Source organism: Anabrus simplex, chromosome 1, assembly GCF_040414725.1.
Source record: "Anabrus simplex isolate iqAnaSimp1 chromosome 1, ASM4041472v1, whole genome shotgun sequence".
Taxonomy (NCBI): Eukaryota; Metazoa; Arthropoda; class Insecta; order Orthoptera; family Tettigoniidae; genus Anabrus; species Anabrus simplex.
The window spans coordinates 1,073,153,702-1,073,173,785 of record NC_090265.1 but is presented as its reverse complement, the minus strand read 5'-3'; the positions used below and the strand labels follow the sequence as shown (position 1 = coordinate 1,073,173,785).

General features: G+C 37.3%; 1 protein-coding gene across 2 annotated transcripts in view; it reads right to left on the bottom strand.

The window, feature by feature from the left end:
• Tti1 (Telo2 interacting protein 1) overlaps positions 1-20,084 on the bottom strand; it is a 160,561-nt gene that overhangs the window by 50,864 nt on the left and 89,613 nt on the right. For both annotated transcript variants that reach the window (XM_068228387.1, XM_068228392.1), the window contains 2 exons: positions 18,082-18,300; positions 777-1,255 (listed from right to left, as the gene is read on the bottom strand). In XM_068228387.1, the coding sequence (XP_068084488.1) occupies positions 777-1,255; positions 18,082-18,300 (698 nt within the window). The remainder of the gene's footprint in view (positions 1-776; positions 1,256-18,081; positions 18,301-20,084) is intronic.

Below are 20,084 nucleotides of genomic sequence, written 5' to 3'. Positions count from 1 at the left end.
CGGTGCATTGCCATAAAAAAAACACACATGCACATACGTCTCCAGCTCTCAAAATCAACCACAGTCAACACACTTCACACTGCAGACATCCCATCCTGTTTGATGAAATCAAGTCAATCAATCAATCTGGTCATCACCTGCGCCACAGAAAAAAACGGAGAAGCCATAGATATCCACCCATGTGACTACAACGGAGATGAGGGATTACTGCCATCTAATGTCTAGAAACTAGTACAAAAAGGACAAGAACCACCGAGTAGTTCAAATGCCGGGTATAAATACTCCCATTTTACTTTTTCACTCAATCAGCCTTCACAAATTCTACAGGAATGATGGTGAAATGTCAGCCATTCACCAATGCAGGACACGGCACAACAGCCTAAAGCACCATGGACAACAGCAATAGTTTGTAGCATTTCTATTATAAAACTGTTTTCATAAAGGAAGACTATCATCAACTAAATCATTACAGATCATAAATACAGATAAGTTGCACCCTACATACTTCCTTTACAACTTCATTTCCTAAACATACAGCATTTATCTGATGTAAATATTCTATACAGGATATAATTGTATTCACTATTCTTCAAAGAAACTTTCAGTGCATATCAGCAGCTAAGAATTTTCAACTGGACTTAAAAACAAAACCATTGCGAGTGAAAAAAATGGATTAGTTTTTTTAATACGACTAGGTTGATTACTCCCTTGTAAGAAGAAGAAAAAAGGAATGATGGGTACAAAATTTAATTAAGTAGCATTATGGAGTGACTTACATCATCCACTATGGTTTGTAGAGAAGGTAACATTTCCTTGTTACTATGCCTCATTGCAAGGCTCAACACATCTAGGACTCCTGGGTTCCTATCTACTTTACGAAGTTTTATAGTCACATGGAATGAGAAGTAGTCCATATTTGCTGTTAGTAGGCAAGCAATGCTACTTCCATAGCCCCCAGCACAGGCAATCTCCATAGCTGCCATGGTACCCGCCAGTGCAAGGAGTTTGTGGGTACTACCAGCACGCTCCATGACCACATACAATGTACGGAGAAGGAATTGGTTAAATTTAGAACCCAGCATGTGAGCCATTTTACCAATACCTTCTACTAACAAGCAAGATAGAACCAAGTTACTCTGTGCTTGTCCAATTGTAATGCTGTCTTCTTGGACAGAAAGGGGCAGATACCACAAAGATGATTCCAAATAGACATCTAAGACATTGTTTACTGTATGCACACACTGATCCGGTGAAGCTGAAAGAGAAGCATACAGAAAATGATAGAATCTTGATATCTTAAATAAGAACATTAAACTGCAATACATAAATAACTGGGTTAGAATTGGGAAGGACGTGGTCATGGCCTATGAAAGGCAGTCTCATGAATTCCCTGGGGTTGAAATGAAAAACAATAGTAAACCATTTCAAGGACAGCCAAGAGTAGAAACTGAAACAATCTGGGTGAAACTTTCATACATGGTATCCATCATGGCAAGTGCAACCCAAACCTCCTGAGGTTTGATTCACTCAGCAAAGCCTATATGCTATAAGAAAATTTGGTGATCCATCAGTAACCAGAATCTGACTGTGAGAGACCAATTTTAAGAAAATGATATACAGTACATATTTAAAATATATTATAACCCCTTAAGTCTAATAAGTACTGATTCTTTAATAAACCCCTCACCCCCTATGTCCTTCCAACCAACCAAAAATATAAAATAAAATTGTTTTACATTAATTGCTTTACGGCTATGGACAACAGTTTCAAAATCTTCTACTAGAAGTTTCAAGGGATGACGCTAAAAACAAGTTCAAGATCTCTAGTGGAAGTTGTTAGCTGGATGGAAGTGATTTGCCAGTGAGTTTAAGAGGAAAAAAAAAAAAAAAAAACATGGATATCCCACTATCTATAATAATTTTGCTAGAAGAGCCTTTGACTTCATCTGGTAGCAGACATTTGAAACTATAAAGTTGTGCAATAAGTCTTGAACCAGCATATGCCTTTCTGAAGTCCACGAAAAATGTCACATACTTGTTTTTTATGATACTCTTAAGGTTCAAGATTTGTTCTGTGCATGATCTACTTTTCCAGAACCCTGTTTGATATTCTCCCAATTCTTGATCCAGTATACCTCCTACTCTAGTTACATGCAGTACTGTAATCGCTTTAGAGAAAATCATGTACAGGACCATAACTATAGATATTCTTCTGTAATTATTAACATCTTATCACCTTTTTTTAATGCAATGGATGTATCAGAGCTATCTGCCAGTCTTCAGTGATCCTCTCCATTTCCCATACTGTATGTTCTCAAGTAATAGAGTCAGAGATTATACAGAGGGATCCAGAAAAATGTTGACACTCTTTGATAGTAGCTTTGGAACAAAATGATATATCATTGTAATTCTTGCACAGTAGTGTAGTCCATTGTTTTCTCAACAGATGATGAAGATCATGTGAATGGTGCAACAATCTTGCCATGCATTTTCCAGCAGATGACAGTGCACAAATGAATGCAGTAAGATTGTCGTTTGAGGCACACAAGGCCGTATTGAAGTGTTACTGGAAGTGCGAAAACATGATGGAGGTACAATGGCAATGGCGTAATGTGTACGGTACTCAGCCACCAACTCTTACAACAATTTATCGTATTCGGGATAAATTTGAAGCTGACTGTACTGTTCAGGTTGTGCATAAGAAAAGGTCTGACAACCAAAAACATCAACAAGTCCAGCTTCCAGTGCTGGTGTCACCTCAAAAATCTGAGAATCAGGGTGCACGTGAAAGCGGGTAAGCCGATCGACCGTACGATGAATTCTGAAGGCTGCAAAGTGGAAAGTGTACGTTCCCAGATCACTGCACGCTATGAACGAGGACGTCTCAGATCGAAGGATGGAGTACTGCTAGTGGTTTGAAGGCATGCTTCGCAAGGATGAACGGTTTGCAGGGATGGTTGAGGTGCCATTCAAACTGAACGGTACTGTAAACCGCCACAACTGCGCATACTGGGCTCATGAAAATCCTCACATTCACGTGGACAAACATGTTAATCTACCCGATGTTAATGAGTGGTGTGGTCTGTATCCCGCAATTTGATTGTCCCATTCTTCATTGAAGGTACCATAACTGGTGACTTGTATCTTCATATGCTGAAACACCGATTTTACCTGCCATCCAAGAGGTGTTTGGAACTGAAAGATTTTACCTACAACAAGATGGCACTCCTCACTACCACAGAGATGTTAAAGCCTACTTGGACGAAAATCTAACTGGACAATGGATAGGTCTAAGAGGAGCTGCTGAGTACCCATCATGGACTCCAGACCTTACATCTCTTGACTTCTACCTATGGGGGACCTTGAAAAATGAAGTTTATCGACAGAAGCCAGCTACGCTGAACGAGCTATGAGAAAGCATCGGGGCGTCCTGTGCAGCTATCACACCGGCAATACTGACAGCTGTAGTTCAGTCAGCAGTTCAGCGGCGCTGGCGTTGTTTGACACCTAATGGGGATCACTTTGAACACACAAAATAACCTTCCCCCGTGCAAGAAATGTAACGGTATGTCATTTTGTTCTATTATATTGACTATTAAAGAGTGTCTACATTTTCTGCACCCTTCTGTATAAATTCAGTAGGCCCAATTTTCAGTTCTGCCAGAATGTTGTTGTTTTTTTTTTTCCCCAGCCAGCTATGGACCACATCATTTGAACAGGTTTCTTCATGGTCTTTATCCTCTGGCCAGTACTCCTGCATTCATCTTCAGTGAACTGCTTCTCTCTCCTCAGTCCATTCTGGGCTTTTCCTGAAAATCAGTGTCCTAAAAGTTTCTTTTGAGGATGCCATCATGTCTGAGCCCCCACTTTCTCCAAGTCGTATTCAACCTCAGTGAAGCAAGCTTGTTTTGTCTTCTTATGCAGAAAATAGGCAATGATCTGATTGGACAGCTCATTTGAACTCATTTGCATCAGATCCTCCTTTTTTGAAGGGTGTCCATTTTCTTTTCCACATGTGGATATAGTTTACGGTCATGCCTACTTCTCTAACAATTTTCTTTGAACAGGCCCAGACTTTCCTCAAGACCTTCATTTCCTTTGCTTCAAGTTTCTCTATCAAACCTTTCTTATTCATTTGCAAGGCATGCTGCTGCATATGGCTGTACATAGGTTCTCTGGTAAAATGACTGTACTGTAGAGTCTGAACTTAGTATTGAAGGACACAGATCATTTATTATAGATGTCTTTGATTAGTTGCTATGTACATTTCCCTCTTGCTGATCCTTGATATGAAAACATTTTTTTGGATATGTTAGACTCCATTCACCTGGGTGTTTGAACTTCTCTATCTGCTTTATTTTCGTATGTCCCACTGCTAGCTGGAGGCCTGCCTTTGCTACTCGTGCCTTTTGTTTTGTAGAAGTGTCAATGGAATCTGAAAATAATCACAAGTTGATGATGATGATGGTGGTGGTGGTGGTCGTGGTGGTGTTGGTTGTTGTTGTTGCTTAAAGGGGCCTAACATGTAAGTCATTGGCCCAAAAATCACATGATCATCTGCAGATGCTTGAGACACAATTGTCACATTCTTATACAGCCCAGTCTTACTCTATTTCCAATACCCTCTTTACTCAGTTCCTTGCACGACTTACAGATAACTTTCTCAAGCACACGGCTGAAGAGAAGAGAAAGCCCTGCGCAACTGATTTCAAAGGTTTTTGAAATTTTCTCTCTAAATTTCACTTTTGAGGTGGTATCCATAAGATATGTTGAATGAACTTTTTTTTTCTTCCTAGCCTAAATCGATCTGAATTTTGATTAAAGTGGTTCAATCAATCAAGTTGTAAGCCTTCCTAAAATTGAAGATCACCAAGAATATCTTATTCCTAAGTTTCAGGTATGAAAGAAAGGACTTAAGTTCATGATTCTTCTTCTTCCCCTATTCACTTGGGTTCAGGTCCCCTCGTAAAGCGGCACTGTGTTGCTCGAACTCATGCTGTTACAGGTGGTAAGTTAACAATCCTGGGTTTTTTTTCTATGTTTGTCCATTACGTCACAGTTGACCTGCCTCTTCCCATGGATAGATTTGGCATGCTAAGTGTTTCTTTGACAAAATAGGAATTGTTCTTCCTCATTACGAGATTATACCAGCTCATGTGACACTCCTTGAGTTTCTCTGTGATCAGGGCAACTTTAAAGAAACCTTTGATGTATTCATTCCAGATCTTATTGAGTTGGGTAACACCTCCTGCCCGTCTTAGCATTTCATTTACATGTAGTTGCCGTTCAAGTATTATTATTATTATTATTATTATTATTATTATTATTATTATTATTATTATTATTATTATTATTATTATTATTACCACCCACCTTTACGGCTCAGCCCTTTAGCATCCTACATACATCAGCCCTTATGTCAGTTCCACATTTAAAATGAAATAACAAAAATGACCTAAGATTGCTTTAGTATGTCAGCTGGGGGTAAGCAGGAAGTGTGTCTGTAGTAAAATCAGATTAATGAAGCAAACCATGCTCATCACCTAATAATCGAAAAGAATATGACAAAAATAATATGTATTTTATAACACCATTTGGCATACAAGAATACATGTTCACTCTTATCGACAAAAGAAAGAACACTATGGAGTCAAATGGGATGTGCGTAAGCTGATTTACGTTTGGAACGTACAATGTGTTCTATGCGTAGAACAAGCATTCCCAATACAGTGAAAGGCATGAAGTTGTGCTGATTTAAGTCAGTCAAACACACATGTCGTCAGGTCTTGGTCAATTTCATACCAGATGATGATGATGATGCTTGTTGTTTAAAGGGGCCTAACATCTAGGTCATCGTCCCAATTTCATAACAGAAAAGAAATGCTCAGGTACATAGATGAAACCAAATACCAAAAGAAATTCCGCAGATTGTCTATGCAGTTGAGGATATTACTACTGTAGTGAAGTATTCTATAAAAATCGTGCCCATTTCGGGATTACAGAAATATGTCCTTGAGCTGGATGTTGCACAGCAGTTCTACCAGCTCAAGCTGGAAGTAATGGGGAACAATCTCAGCCTAAAGCAACAAACATCTGATAAATAAATCAAAGTCAGTCTGGAGCTCTTCGAATCTTGAAAACTCTTCCTGCAATGCAAGAAGTACAGACTGATAAGATGACTGCTCCTATAGTATAATCAGACTGCCAACCTTTACTTCCTCCTTGCCCCTCGACACTACTGCACTTGGCACACACAGGGCAGGAGCAGAGCCGGAGTGCTATTTGGCCAGTTCTCCTCTAGATTATCAACTGAATAGATAACAAGATTCAGGAATATACAGGTATTACAGTAGTAGTTCCATATTTGTTTTAAGGGAAGTAGAACATAACCTAATAATGGACAGAGATGAAAACACAAAAATGAAACTTGTTAGATTGAATCCTGGCACAGCCCTTTGGCGTTTAACCCGTATCTGCCCACATTACTTTCCTGCAGAATATTGCAGTATATTTTCTAAGTACAGCTGTTTGTAACCTAAATGAATGGGTTATGATAATTTTAGGTTTCATTAACATATTTTTCCGGAGATTTTCCGTGATGACATGTCGACAGTGAGCATGAATGGGCAGGGTAAAAGACATGCTCAATAAAGGTACATTTCTTAGCAAATTATGCTCATATGAATGTAATAATTAATCATTTAGTAAATATTAGTTACATAGGTGTTGAATTAGCATAAAAAATTAAAATATATATGACTTAAAACATCAACGAGGAACAGTTTTGTCTCAATTTAGAATGCACACAGTTTTGGGGATCACTGTAAGTATCTAGGTGTTAATATAAGAAAAGATCTTCATTGGGGATTGTAAATAAAGGGTACAGATCTCCGCACATGATTATGTGGGTGTTTAGAGGTTGTAGTAAGGATGTAAAGGAGAGAGCATATTTGTCTCTGGTGAGACCCCAACTACAGTATGGTTCCAGTGTATGGGACCCTCACCAGGATTACTTGATTCAAGAACAGGAAAATATCCAAAGAAAAGCAGCTCAATTTGTTCTGCATGATTTCCGACAAAAGAGTAGCATTATAAAAATGTTGCAAAGTTTGGGCTGGGAAGAATTGGGAGAAAGATGATGAGCTGCTCGACTAAGTGGTATGTTACATGTGCTAAAATTCATTTCTGGGTCTGTATTGAAAGTATTTTGTATTAAATAACACTAGTATTTTTTTTTTGTACACCCACCTATTCAATATAATACAATCTTAAAAATTGACGTACAAAGCTGAAATGGCGGGATTTGAATGTTTGAAGTTCGCAAAAATCGGGAGAAATAATAGAATTATCAGGAGGTGGGAAAAACTGTCGAAAATCGGGAGTCTCCCGCCTAAATCAGGAAAGTTGGCAGGTATGGAGATGGGATCAAAGGAACGAGAGTGGATAGTGGATGCGACTGAAGGACACGTAAAAAGCCAGATAGAGAGGAAGTTATGGAAACAACAGCTGAGAGAGCTTTTAAAAAGACAGAATCTTGGTATTCTGGGACATCTTATTCGTATTCGCAGGGGCATTCCGTTCATATTCATAGGGCATTTCATTCGTATTCGTACTGGCATTCTGAAAGTAGTCACATTGGAATTTTGATTATAAATCTCATTTCTTGATAGTTGCAGTGTTAATTCATGTGTGCGCAGCGTTTCCAGAGATAACTACTGATTCAGTCTTACAAGTTACATGTTTTTCTTTTCAGTTCTTTATTTATACAGCTGAAGAGGACCACTAAGTGGTCGAAACATGTCCTGTAAGTTTTAATTTTATTCAATTTTGCCTGAGGCATTAATAAAGTATCGATTAGGTGGTTATTTATACTTACTTCTTGATTCAGTCTTAGTCGAATTCTGAACTCATTCTCAAACTTGTTCTCAGAAGCAGGCTTAGTATTATATTATGCTGTACGGAGAGTGTCATTCGGTAATCAGTTAAATATAAAGACAATATTAAAGTATTCACACAGCCCCTATGAAGATAATTCAGAAGGGACACAGTGCAACCGCGAGGTATTCGAAGCAGTAAACAGGTGAAGAGGATATGATGTCAGAACAATTGACATGAGCAAGGCATATTACGTGTGTGTCCGAGTATCGAGACCGTCGCTTTACAGAAACTAAACTAAAGTGCGGGAGTTTCTGACGGACACCCGCGGAACAGTATTCACGAGTGAAGATAAACATTAGAAAGACAGTAGGAAGTAGTGGTACCAACACAGTCCACAACGCTAGAATAAATCACGATAGCCAATGATTAATAATTTATTAAGTCAAATGTTAAATAACTGAGGTCCGAGTGACGTTACAGACTGTTACCAGACTACTCGTGCAACCTGTACGAGTCTGGTCAAATCAGCAAGGGACCACAGCAGTAGCAGTATCGTATCCTGAACTTGAGACGACATGGTCCAGCCCAGCATCCAAGGAGCAACTGATTCAATGGGAACCAGCGATGGCATCATGATCGAGTAGAAGCAGTAGGGAATGATACCTTATGCTGGAGGAAAGATGGAGGTCGAAGGATGAGTAGAACAAACTCTTAGCATGTAAAAACTCATGTAGATGTTTTAGAGTGAAGGTTTTATTTTGTAAATATTAGACAGGATTTTTATTATTGTAGTGATTCAGAAAACTGTAGTTTTATGGTACAGATAATGATAGGAATTTGTAAAGACAGGTAAACTGAGTGATTTTGTTTCATTTCATTTCATCTTGTGTTATGATGGGTGGTTTAGTTCAAATGCATGGGAACCACATGAGATAAGTCATAAATGTAAATACTGGGAAGTAAAGACTTAAATGTTATGCGAGTCAAGGGATGGGATGGAATATAATGTCAAACCGTAGGGAATGTTGAATGTAATGCATGCATACAGTGTAGTATGCATGAATGAATTTGTGTTAGTGTGAAAAGTGTCAATTTAATCAGAGAAGTGATTATTATGTGATTATTATTTCAGAGTCAATGTTGCTTAGGGAAAGTTATTAGTAATGTGTAGCATTGTGGCTAGAGTAATCTAGTTTGTTTATTAATCATGGGAAAGAAAATGTAACAATTGTGCAGTTGATAAAGGTAGGTTATTTCAAAAATTACCATATGCAGTTGATGAGATAGAAATTAATATCATTATGAGTTGTGAGCTTGGTTTAAGTTAGCATGGTGACTGGAAACTGCAAGAGTTTTTTGATAGTTAAATAAACGTCACCTGAAATTAGGCAATGTTATTGAGAGTGTGTATTTGATAATATGACAAGATAGAGATTTCAGAGAGGCCATAGAGGTAAGATGGTATGAGAAGGTTGACAAGCCTTGAGATCACATGTGTGTTATTACGGAGCGACGTTCTCCAGGTGTATGTGCAGCTGAGTATCATATGAAGTAAAGGTATTTATTTTGTAAATATTAGACATGATTTTCATTATTTTAGAGATTTGGAAAACTGTAGTTTTACGGTACAGTAAATAATAGAAATTTGTAAAGACAGGTAAACTGAGTGATTTTGTTTCATTTCATTTTATCTTGTGTTATGATGGGTAGTTTAGTTCAAATGCATGGGAAGCACATGAGATACCGTATTTACGCGAATAATCCCCGCACCCTAACTTTAGGAAGGTTGATTTTGAAAAAAAAAATTGCCAGCATTGACGCAAATAAAACCCGCACCCCAATTTCGTGCCTCAAATTCTTTTTTAAAATGTGCGGGTATTATTCGCGTAAATACGGTAAGTTATAAATGTAAATACAGGGAAGTAAAGACTTACATGTTATACCAGTCAAGGGATGAAAATAGAGAAGGTATTTGAATTCCCGTTTGTGCAAGGCGGAAGGTGTGTGATATTGGTAATCGCTGTCAGCTTATGTTATATGCCAGCTGGACTGCGAAGGTATTTATACGGATCCCAGGGAGTGTCAGGTTTGCAGAGGCCAATATGATGATATTGTTAGCACTGCACTACTCACGAGTATAATTTATCGATTTCCACAAGCGAGTATTTAGACCAGGAAATAACTGCAAGAAAGTAAGATTTGAGTAGAGTTTATTAGTTTCTGTCATGATAATCAGTTTTATAGGCATGAATGGAGATTTGCTTAATGTTGAATGAGAATGTACGTGAAAGCGTATTTGTGGTAACTGGGTGGCATAATATTTTTAAGGACCTGTGTGTGTTGATTTGTTTTATGTTGCGATTCATTGCTTTGTGAATAATTGTCTGTGGTAAATGAAATCCACGCGAGGGTTGAAATTCATGTTAATTTGATGTTGCGTGTGTAATTAAGATAACAATTCACTCAGGATGTGCAGTATGATAGATTAGGTTAAACTGTAGTATTCCCCTAAAACATCTGTGTGAGGCGGGTAGGGACTCATCGATGATAGGCAAATCATGGTGAGGAATAATTTGATCCTTCAGCTAAGTGATCAAATATTCAATGGCTAACGATGTTCGTAGATTCAAGTGCACAGATTTTGAATTCCAGACATTTGGGAGAGAAATTTAAGTACATTTCTATTCGTGTTTATGTCACGATTTTTGTCGTAACTGCTGTATGTTGTGTTTGTCAAGTTAACTTTCTTTGATCTTTCTTTTGAATAAATTTGACTAAATTTACCAAATGTTGCCATTATTTTAGTATAGCTCCAACCTTATTCATGTCTGTCAGTAAGTGGAAAATCTCAGCTAGTAAAGTTAGTTAGACGTTCGTGAGAGGGCGTGAACTGGTCACCCCTGAGATATTGAGCAAAAGTCGGAGCAAAACCAGATTTTGGTGGCATATGGGGACACTACACTGTCAAGATAACGGAACTGATGTATTTGTTCCAGCTTTGATCCATCTAGAGTGACATTAGTATGGATGTTCTGCTGATTAACAGGCAACATTGCCGTTTTGGACTTGCTTATCTTGAGACCAAATTGGTCGAACGTCGTATTCCAGTCATTGTACTTCAGCCTCACTATCGTCCCATATCACTACATCACCTGCAAAGGCAAGAGCTTTAAACTCAGAGTTGTTGTTGAGTCTCTTTAACTCTTTTCATTATTTCATCCATTAAAATGATGAATAAAAGCAGCGATAGTGTGCTGCCTTGTTGTACACCTTGCCTAGTCATAAACCACTCTGAATATCCAACCCCAATTTGGACACAACTCTGGCAATGTTCACACAGCATTTTGACTTCATTAATTAAAGTACATGGTATAGATCTATTCTCAAGGCATTCTCAGATTTTTGTCTCTGTACACTGTCGTAAGCCTTCTCAATATCTAGGAAAATGAAGATTTTTCCTTTTTGCCAGTGCTTCTCCATGATCATTCTTACAGAAAATATCAGATTTGTTGTTGCCTTATTCCTTCTAAAACCATACTGCTCATCTTCAAGCTGTGGTTCGGTGATGGTTCTTAGTCTCTGTTGTATGATTCATTCCATTACTTAGAATCCATGAGATAGAAAAGTGATACCTTTGTAGTTGCTGGGCTTCCGTCCATCTCCTTTCTGAAAGTGAGGGACAGTGACTGCTTTAGTCCAGTCTTTGGGTAGATTTACTTCTTTCCAAATGCTGTTTAGGACTCTTAAACAACCACTGCAATCCTTGCACTCCAGCAGCCTTGGTCATGTCGGTGCTTATCTCATCTGTATGTGTAATGGTAGTCTTCATGAGACCCAGTGGCTACTCCAGAATTCGGTCCTGTATCTGTGTCTGGGTAGGCCTATTTAGAACCACCGCTGCCTACCCCAAATGAAGAAGGCTCTAGAAAATGTGGGCTAAACATCAGAAGTCACCCTTTTGCCTGGCTGGGCAGCTCCACCCAGCGGGTAAGCCCGACATGTGGTCGAAATATGGCAGATGAACGTAAAATTATAATTGGATCCTGGAATATCAGAACATTGCTTGATAACGACAACAGTGAGAGACCAGAGAGAAGAACAGCTTTCATCACCCATGAGCTTGCCAGACTAAACACAGACATCGCTGCACTGAGCGAAACTAGACCATCAGATTTAGGGAAAATTGTTGAGTCCGGATTGGGCTATACCATCTTTTGGAAAGGGAAGGAGGATGGAGCGAACCGTATTTACGGTGTTGGATTCATTTTTGTTGTACCCAGCAGAAACGTCTTAATAAGGTTTTATTGTTTTACTGTATTTGTTAATACAGTAGTTATTCATATTACCAACTACAGTAATTCTCAATCATTGACAAGTTTACGCAACGTAAACAATACTGTACATATACACGCATGATATAAAGTGATTTGATAGGATGTGAGGATGTTCTTGTAGAATGAAACATGTCATTCTTTGTTTAACAGTGTGTTTTTTTACAGGTATGTTTATAGTGTTATATTTTATATTGAAATTTTGTGTGTTTGACAGACTGGAATGTTCGTTTTTATATCTCATTTGACTAAGTCAACACTGGAAATATGGCTTCGTTCTTAACAAAAAATTATTGAAGAAAGTCATCTTTCTCTTTTTTACTATACCCAGTCTGTGGATCATAAATCTGAACAATGGTCAGGGTGTTTTTTGTTTATTTTCTGATGAAGCTTAATGACTCGTTCATTAACATATTCTATATCGGCCATAGCATCAATGTCCTTGCTGATTATAACGCACCATTCTTAGTTTCCTTTTTATTTCCATGCTAGCAGATTTTGTATCCTTTCTGCAGAAAATTTATTCCCTTTCCCTTTCCATTTGCTCAGTGCAAGAATGTCAATCTTTCTTCTTTCCACGAGCTCTACAGGCTCCTCACATTTAGCAGTCAGGGTTACAGTACAGTAAAACCTCGTTAATTCAAAGTCGTTAGGACGCAAAAATCGGATTTTGAATTACGTGATTTTGAATTAACCGTTAACTCGTAATTCAGAAATGCCAACCCTTGCTGCAATTAAACTGAAATAAGAAATAAAATAGTTCAACCTATTCAATACAATTAAATAAGAAATGTAGTGTTACAATGTTATTTGATTAAAAGCGGTACCGGTTTCGACCACCAATCTGGGTCATCATCAGGCAATTAAAAATACAAAAACAATGCATAGGAAAACAAGAAATTAAAGGATAAGTCTTTCAAAAGCAGTTGAAGAGGCAATATAAGACAATAAGGATTAGCACTGTGTGATTTTAAATCATAAAATCCAGAAAAGTTGAAGATCAGTCACTTATATAAAGCACGGCGCAAGCCCTTGAAGAGTAGCATAACACACGCAATATCCGGAACTGTGCCTCAAAATGTTTACGAGAAGAGGTGAATAGTTCAGTCAACCAGTCTGCATACACTGTCTGGCGCAAAGTCACAACACAATTTAGTAAATATGAAGTCCCAAAAATGTGTAGAAGTTGAAGATAAGTTGTTTAATTGAAGTGAGATGCTAGCTCCTGAAGATCAGCGTAACATAGGCCTACTCAACGTCCGGCACTGTGCTTTTAAATGCCGACGAAACTTGGTGAATAGCTTAATGATCAAGGCTGTTAATGCTTCAGTCGCAAAAATATACATTATACAATTAAATGTAATTGATGTATGTATCAATGTTAATAGGATCTTGTAGATTCTTAAAATATGCGGAACAGTTGACATAAAAAACTGTTGATAACTCAGTGGCAAACATAACCTCATGCAGCGAAAGGAAAAAAAACACGATTCAAAGAAGAGGACAAATTATGCTGGCTCCGCTGTGCAACTGCTTTATTTCTTGGGTTACTGTACTGTTTGCATTTATAGATGCCTTGTTCTTGGACTGAAAGTGCCTGACACCCTCCTTAAAACATCATGGCTAATCGAACTTTCCTACGACAAGGGGAGTAAGTCTCCACTTCCGTCTGCATTGCAACACAGTACAGTGACCCCCCCACCCTTGTACGATTTCCCAGCCTGGCACTTCTCTCTTTTAAAACCATAAGCCTGTTTGGGCCTGGCATAAAAAAAATAAAACAATGCAGTTTCATTGGCATTGACAATATTGTTCAGTGCATATGAACTGATTCGGCCAAAGGACGGCATCGCCAGTGTTCTTGGATTCAACTTCTCGGCACACTGCCTGCTACATGATATTGTGGCATTCCTTAAAACGCTGAATACAAAAGAATGAAGATTTTAATTCAAACGTAGCAACTATGAAGCACATTGTAAACACACCGACGTGAGTGAAATTGTGGAAAGCTGACCCTGCATGTTCCGGAAATTCACATTATCATCATCATCATCAATTTCCCACTCCAGTCTCTCGGGTGTAGTTAACAAGCCTCCACCACATCCAATCCAGCTTCTCTAATGTCCTTCCAAATCGTATCCATCCACCTTCTTCTCGGTCTTCCAACTGGTCTCTTTCCCTTAACTTCTCTTTCCAATTCCCTACTTGCTACCCATTCCTTTTCCATTCATTTTACATGTTCGAACCATCTCAGTCTTGCTTTCTGTATATTTTGCACTAAAGGTTCTATATTTAGCTCTTCTCTGATTTTGATATTTTGAATTCTATCTCTTTTGTCTTTTTAACCGATGTTCTTAAAAATTTCAGTTTTACTGTTTGGATCTTACTATCTTGTCTCTTATTAGTTACCAGCGTTTCTAGTACGTATGTTACAACTGATATGAAATACTGTTTATATAATGTTAATTTTGTTCTCTTGGGTAGTTTGTCATCCCATAAAGGCTCTCTGACTTGATGAAAAAATGTTGTACCTTTACTTAGTCTGTTATTAATTTCAGGGTTGATTTCATTACTTCCAGTAATAATGCTACCCAGATATGGAAACTGTTGTACATTCTCTAACCATTCTCCATCTTTGTTTACATGGCTTCTCTTTTTCTCTTTTCCACAGTGCATGACTACAGTTTTCTTTTTACTAATTACCATTCCAAACTCCTTCAGATTTTCATTCCAAATGTCCAGTCTCCTTTGTACATCCCTTTCTCCCTTTCCCCAAATCACCACATCGTCTGCAAATACCAAAGCATTCACTTCATCACTACTAATACTCTATTTTACACGTTTTATGATTTTATCCATCAATATAATAAACAACAATGGCGGTGCACTTCCTTGCTTGAGACCTTTCTTTGTATAAAATGTTTCAGAGTCACCACTCCCCACTTGTACACTGCTTTTACTCTCATGATACAACATTTTTATCTTGTTAATTAATGATTTGGGTACATTCCTTTTCAGTAGGCATTCCCATACATGTTTTCTCTTAACTGTATCATAAGCTTTTACCAAATCCAAAAATACGAAGATGATTTCCTGGTTCCTTTCCAGATGATTTTACATTATCGTTCTCACTGTAAATATCAAGTCTATTGTTGATCTATTAGGTCTAAAGCCATATTGTTCTTCCTCTGTGTTTCTAATATATCCCTCAGTCTTTTGTCTATGACTTTCTTCATTATTCTTAGCCCATGTGATAATAGGGTTATACCGGTACCTCTATAATTTTCACATTTCTTCCTATTTCCTTTTTTGAACAGTGGTACAGTGTTTCCTTGTTGCCAATCTTCAGGTATCCTTTCATCCTTCCATATGGCAATGAGGGCTCTGTATAGCCAGTGTAGTCCAATGCTTCCTGCTGCCTTAATCATATCATGCTTTACCGTTGGTCATTGCTTTCACTCCCCTTTCAAGTTCCAACCATGTTATCAGGTTCTCTTCTTTTTCTCCCTCTATTATTTCCATTTTCTTATCTCCTTCTTCGTCTGAGCAGTCATCCTCATTATAAAGTTTTCAAAATACTTTGCCATCACCTTCTGATGACCCTTTTCGTCATGTACTATGGATCCATCTTCCCTCTCTAATGCCTTAATTTTTTCTTGATTTATTCTTTTCGATTTTATTACTCTGTATAATAGTTTCTGATTTCCTCGACTATCTTGCTCAATTTTGTTGGTAAACTCTCCCCAACATTTTTCCTTTTTTTCCTTGATACTCCTCTTTACTTGTAGTTTCAATCTTTTGTATTCCACATGTAACCTTTCTATCTTATTCTCATCCCTCTGATACGCTTTTTTTGCTTTTCCTTATCCATTTCTTTCTTCACCTTGTTCCTTTCTTTTATTTCTTTTTTTAATATTTTGTCTGCCCACCACCGTGTCTCCTTTCCCTTAACCTTTGCTTTTGTTTTCCTGCATACCTCAATTGCTGCTTCCACAAATGTCTGTCTTAAATTGTCCCACTCTTCTTTCCCACTTCATATTTCCGTGTTAGGCAACTTCCTTTTTATACAATCTTGGAATGCCATTCTTTTATTTTCCTCCTCCAATTCCCAAATCCTGATCTTTGGTTTCTTCTTCAATACAATTTTAGGGATTTTTACTTGTTTCAATTCCACAATTAATAAACTATGATCACCTTCCATACTTTCACTGGGGATTATCTTCATATTCATGATGTATCTTCCCCATTCTCGATCTGTTGTTATAAAATCGATGAGTGTTCCATACTGTCCATCCCAACTATATCGGCTGATATTATGCCTATTCCTCTTCATAAACCATGTGTTTTTTATTATCAGGTTATTTCTGATACAAAAGTCCAACAGTTTCTCTCCATCTTCATTTCTATTGTCGAAAAGCACGTTCTATTGTGACGCAGAAAATTTTGAATTTAAATTACTCTGTAAAATACTATTCTTTTTTTTTTTTTTTTTTTTTTTTTTTTTTTTTTTTTTTTTTTTTTTTTTTTTTTTTGTAAAGGCAGATTTGAATTAAAAGTCTAAATTTCCATAATGGGACCGACACTGTTCTTTGAATGATGAATTATCCGTATTTTGAATTAAACAATTTAAATAACATGCAAAACCGTACCTCATGTTTCCGGGAACAAGAGCTTCAATAAGTAAACTCTTTCAAGATTCTTCACTAAGGAACAAAATGAGATTAGTTACTTGTAACAAGAGCTTCTTCGAATTAGACGGAAAATTGATTTAACTGATTTTGATTTATCGAGGTTGTATCGTATTTAATGTTGTTATTTTGAATTTGTTTTTCCAACCGGGAATTTTCTTCTATGAATAATTTCGTTTAACTTCGGGCTTATCACCGTCATCCTTACCAGAATTATACATAGGAGGAGGTCTATGTCTTGGTTCCTGTTTATATCCGAGGCTCATTTTACTGTTGAAAATGATTTAACAATATTTTCTACCATTGCTGGACCTAACACAAGGCGAGGTTTTTCTCTCAGGGTTAAGTCCCTTAGCCTTTGATAGTCCCCTATCCAGTCTGCACAGCAGCAGTGTTGTGATAAATTTGTGTGTCATTTCCTACACACAGATTTCATCAAACCTGCTAAGGAGGAACTTCTCCACCCAAAACCGTTGGTTCTTCCTTGGTTTGCCTGGTCTGGTACTGGCCGCAAGACCCTCAGCCAGACAGTCGCAGGTAGTACCGTCTACTGTCATATACGGTAACAGAATGATTCTGACCTGACCAGATTTGGATAATACAGTAATGAAATTATAGCAGTAGTTACAGGATTATATCTGAGAAAGTAACACATAAAAGCTCACAAATCACAGATTTTAACGAGAATTAATTTTTTTTTGTTCTCATGCTCTGGCACAGAAGCAATCTGTATGTGAACTGAGAACTAATCGGCATTCTGTGCACTGCTGCCAAGAATAAACAAGTGACAAACAAACTCAAATATAGAAAGAGAGGAACACATACTAGGATAAACACAACAGGTAGTACAGGATGTGGGAACAACAGAAAGGAGAGACAAGGACAAACATGTAAACATAAAAGGATAAGATGTGGACTTTGTCCTTATCTCTCCTTTCTGTTTTTCTTTCATCCCACACTGACCTGTTGTGTGTAACATGGTATGTATTCCAATCTTTCTTTATTTCAAGAGATATAATAACTTTAAACAAGATATCGTGATTTCTACATAAAGACAATACAGAATGAAACAATTCACAAACATCACATTATAAAAATGCCTACTTTAGTCACTTGTGTAACCAAATTGTATAAAGTGATACACTTCAAATAATTTTGTCTAAATTTCACCAGGTAGGACTTACCTCCAGCCAATATTTCGTTCATAATGAGCACTATCTCACTACGATGTGAAATGTCAGTGTATAGTAGGTCCAATAAATAATCGCTTAGGATACCCAAATCACCAAACTGACCAAGTAGCTGACATATAGTTTGTATTTTCAACAAAATATCTGGATTCATAAAATGCTTAAATTGTTTCCATGGCTTATTAAGTCCCAAACATATACTCTGGTCCAATTCTGAAAAATGAAATATTGATACAATATTAAAAATTCAGATTTAAAATAATATTAATTAGTTGCCATTTAGTTTTCTATTTACTGGCTGGGGTTATCTTTAGGGCATCCACACTGAGTAACTGTGCTTCTGAATTCTACCTTATATCCTGTATTACTCTGATATGTATTAGTTTAACATACCTTAAATTGCTACAGATTTTAAGAGAAATGGGGTGTTGGAATTATGTCCCACAACTGCAATGTGCAAGAATCCAACAGTACAGTGTTGTTGAATGTAAATACCCACAAATGCCATCGCTCTCAGTCAAAATCAAACTGGCTATCTTAAGAAGGGAAGGACAACTAATTGACTGCAACACTGAGCCTAGTAGGTATGTTTGCCAAATTATTGGGCCATGGTTGGGATAAGTGCCTGGGATTTGAAAGACAATGCAGTATATCCCAGCATTTTCCTTCAGTATGAAAAAGAAAATAAAGAAAATTCTGGTTCAATATCTTGTAACTACCAAAAGTTGCCATTAACCTAAAATTAAACCCCACCACTTTAGTTCCCAAGTCCTCCCAGAGTGAGTCTCTAGCATCTTAGCAAGTCTGACAACAAAAACTAGTTTCATGTAAAGAGTACATGGGCAAACCCTGAAACAACCAACAAGCAAACCACAAAGCCAGCAATCACCATGTAGTTTACATCAAACTGGTAGATGGAGGCTCAAACAGACAATGAATGCAGTGGAAGTTGCTGATTCTTAGACAAATATTGATTATGATTTATGTATACTTTCGACTAGAGTAAACAAATAATTTATAAGATTTTCTTCTAATTACTTTTCTGTTACATTTGCAATTATTTCACTAAAATGTGGGCTTAATTCAGTTAAAGCGTGATGACCGAATGAATACTGACCTCCTGCAGTGTCATCTCTTTGTATTTTATATTTTATGTGAAGGTCGAGAACCACTTTTATGATGTAAAGTATCACTCTCCTCAGATCTCCCTTTTTAATGTTTTTTTTTTTAACAATTTGCTTTATGTCTTACGGTGACAATGAGATAGAAAAGGGCTAGCGGCAGCAAGGAAGGGACCATGGTCTTAATTAAGGTAGAGTCTCAGCACAGATCTCGTTATTAAATACAAGAGAGAGTGTATATCATTTCAGATCAACATTTGTTGTGGAACTTACTTAAGGTTGATGAAATAACAACCATCTTAATCACTCAGAATTGCATTCATAACTAATATCAACAACATAAAAATGATGACATCTGTGGGGTTTTCTACAAGAAATATTCGTTTGAACATACACAAATGCAGAAAGGTGAAATGATATGATCTTCGGAGCAAACTCGAACATACACGCTATAAACTTGTCCTGTTTTAAACAAACCCATCCCATATACACAAATCCATACATTATGATGGATTTAGGAGCAGTACAGTGGCTTTATTAAAAATGAAAAATATATGATGCACCAAAATTAGTTCTAAAATGACCATATGAAATAAATGTAACTAGATAAAGCAGAAAGTAAACTATGTTGTTGTTATCCTGAACAGAAACACCACTCAAAGAGCCACATTTTAAGTACCTAGTATGTTGGTTAATGTAAGAATGGGATACAGATATAGAAATCAAAACTAAAATCAACATTGCAAGAGGTGTGTTTCAGACATTAAAACATCTTGTGTGCAACTGTGGCTTAACAATCAAAACCCTGTGTATGTCATGAAGTGTTATGCTTACGCATTATCAGTGCTGCTTTATGATGCTGAGGGCTGGATACTA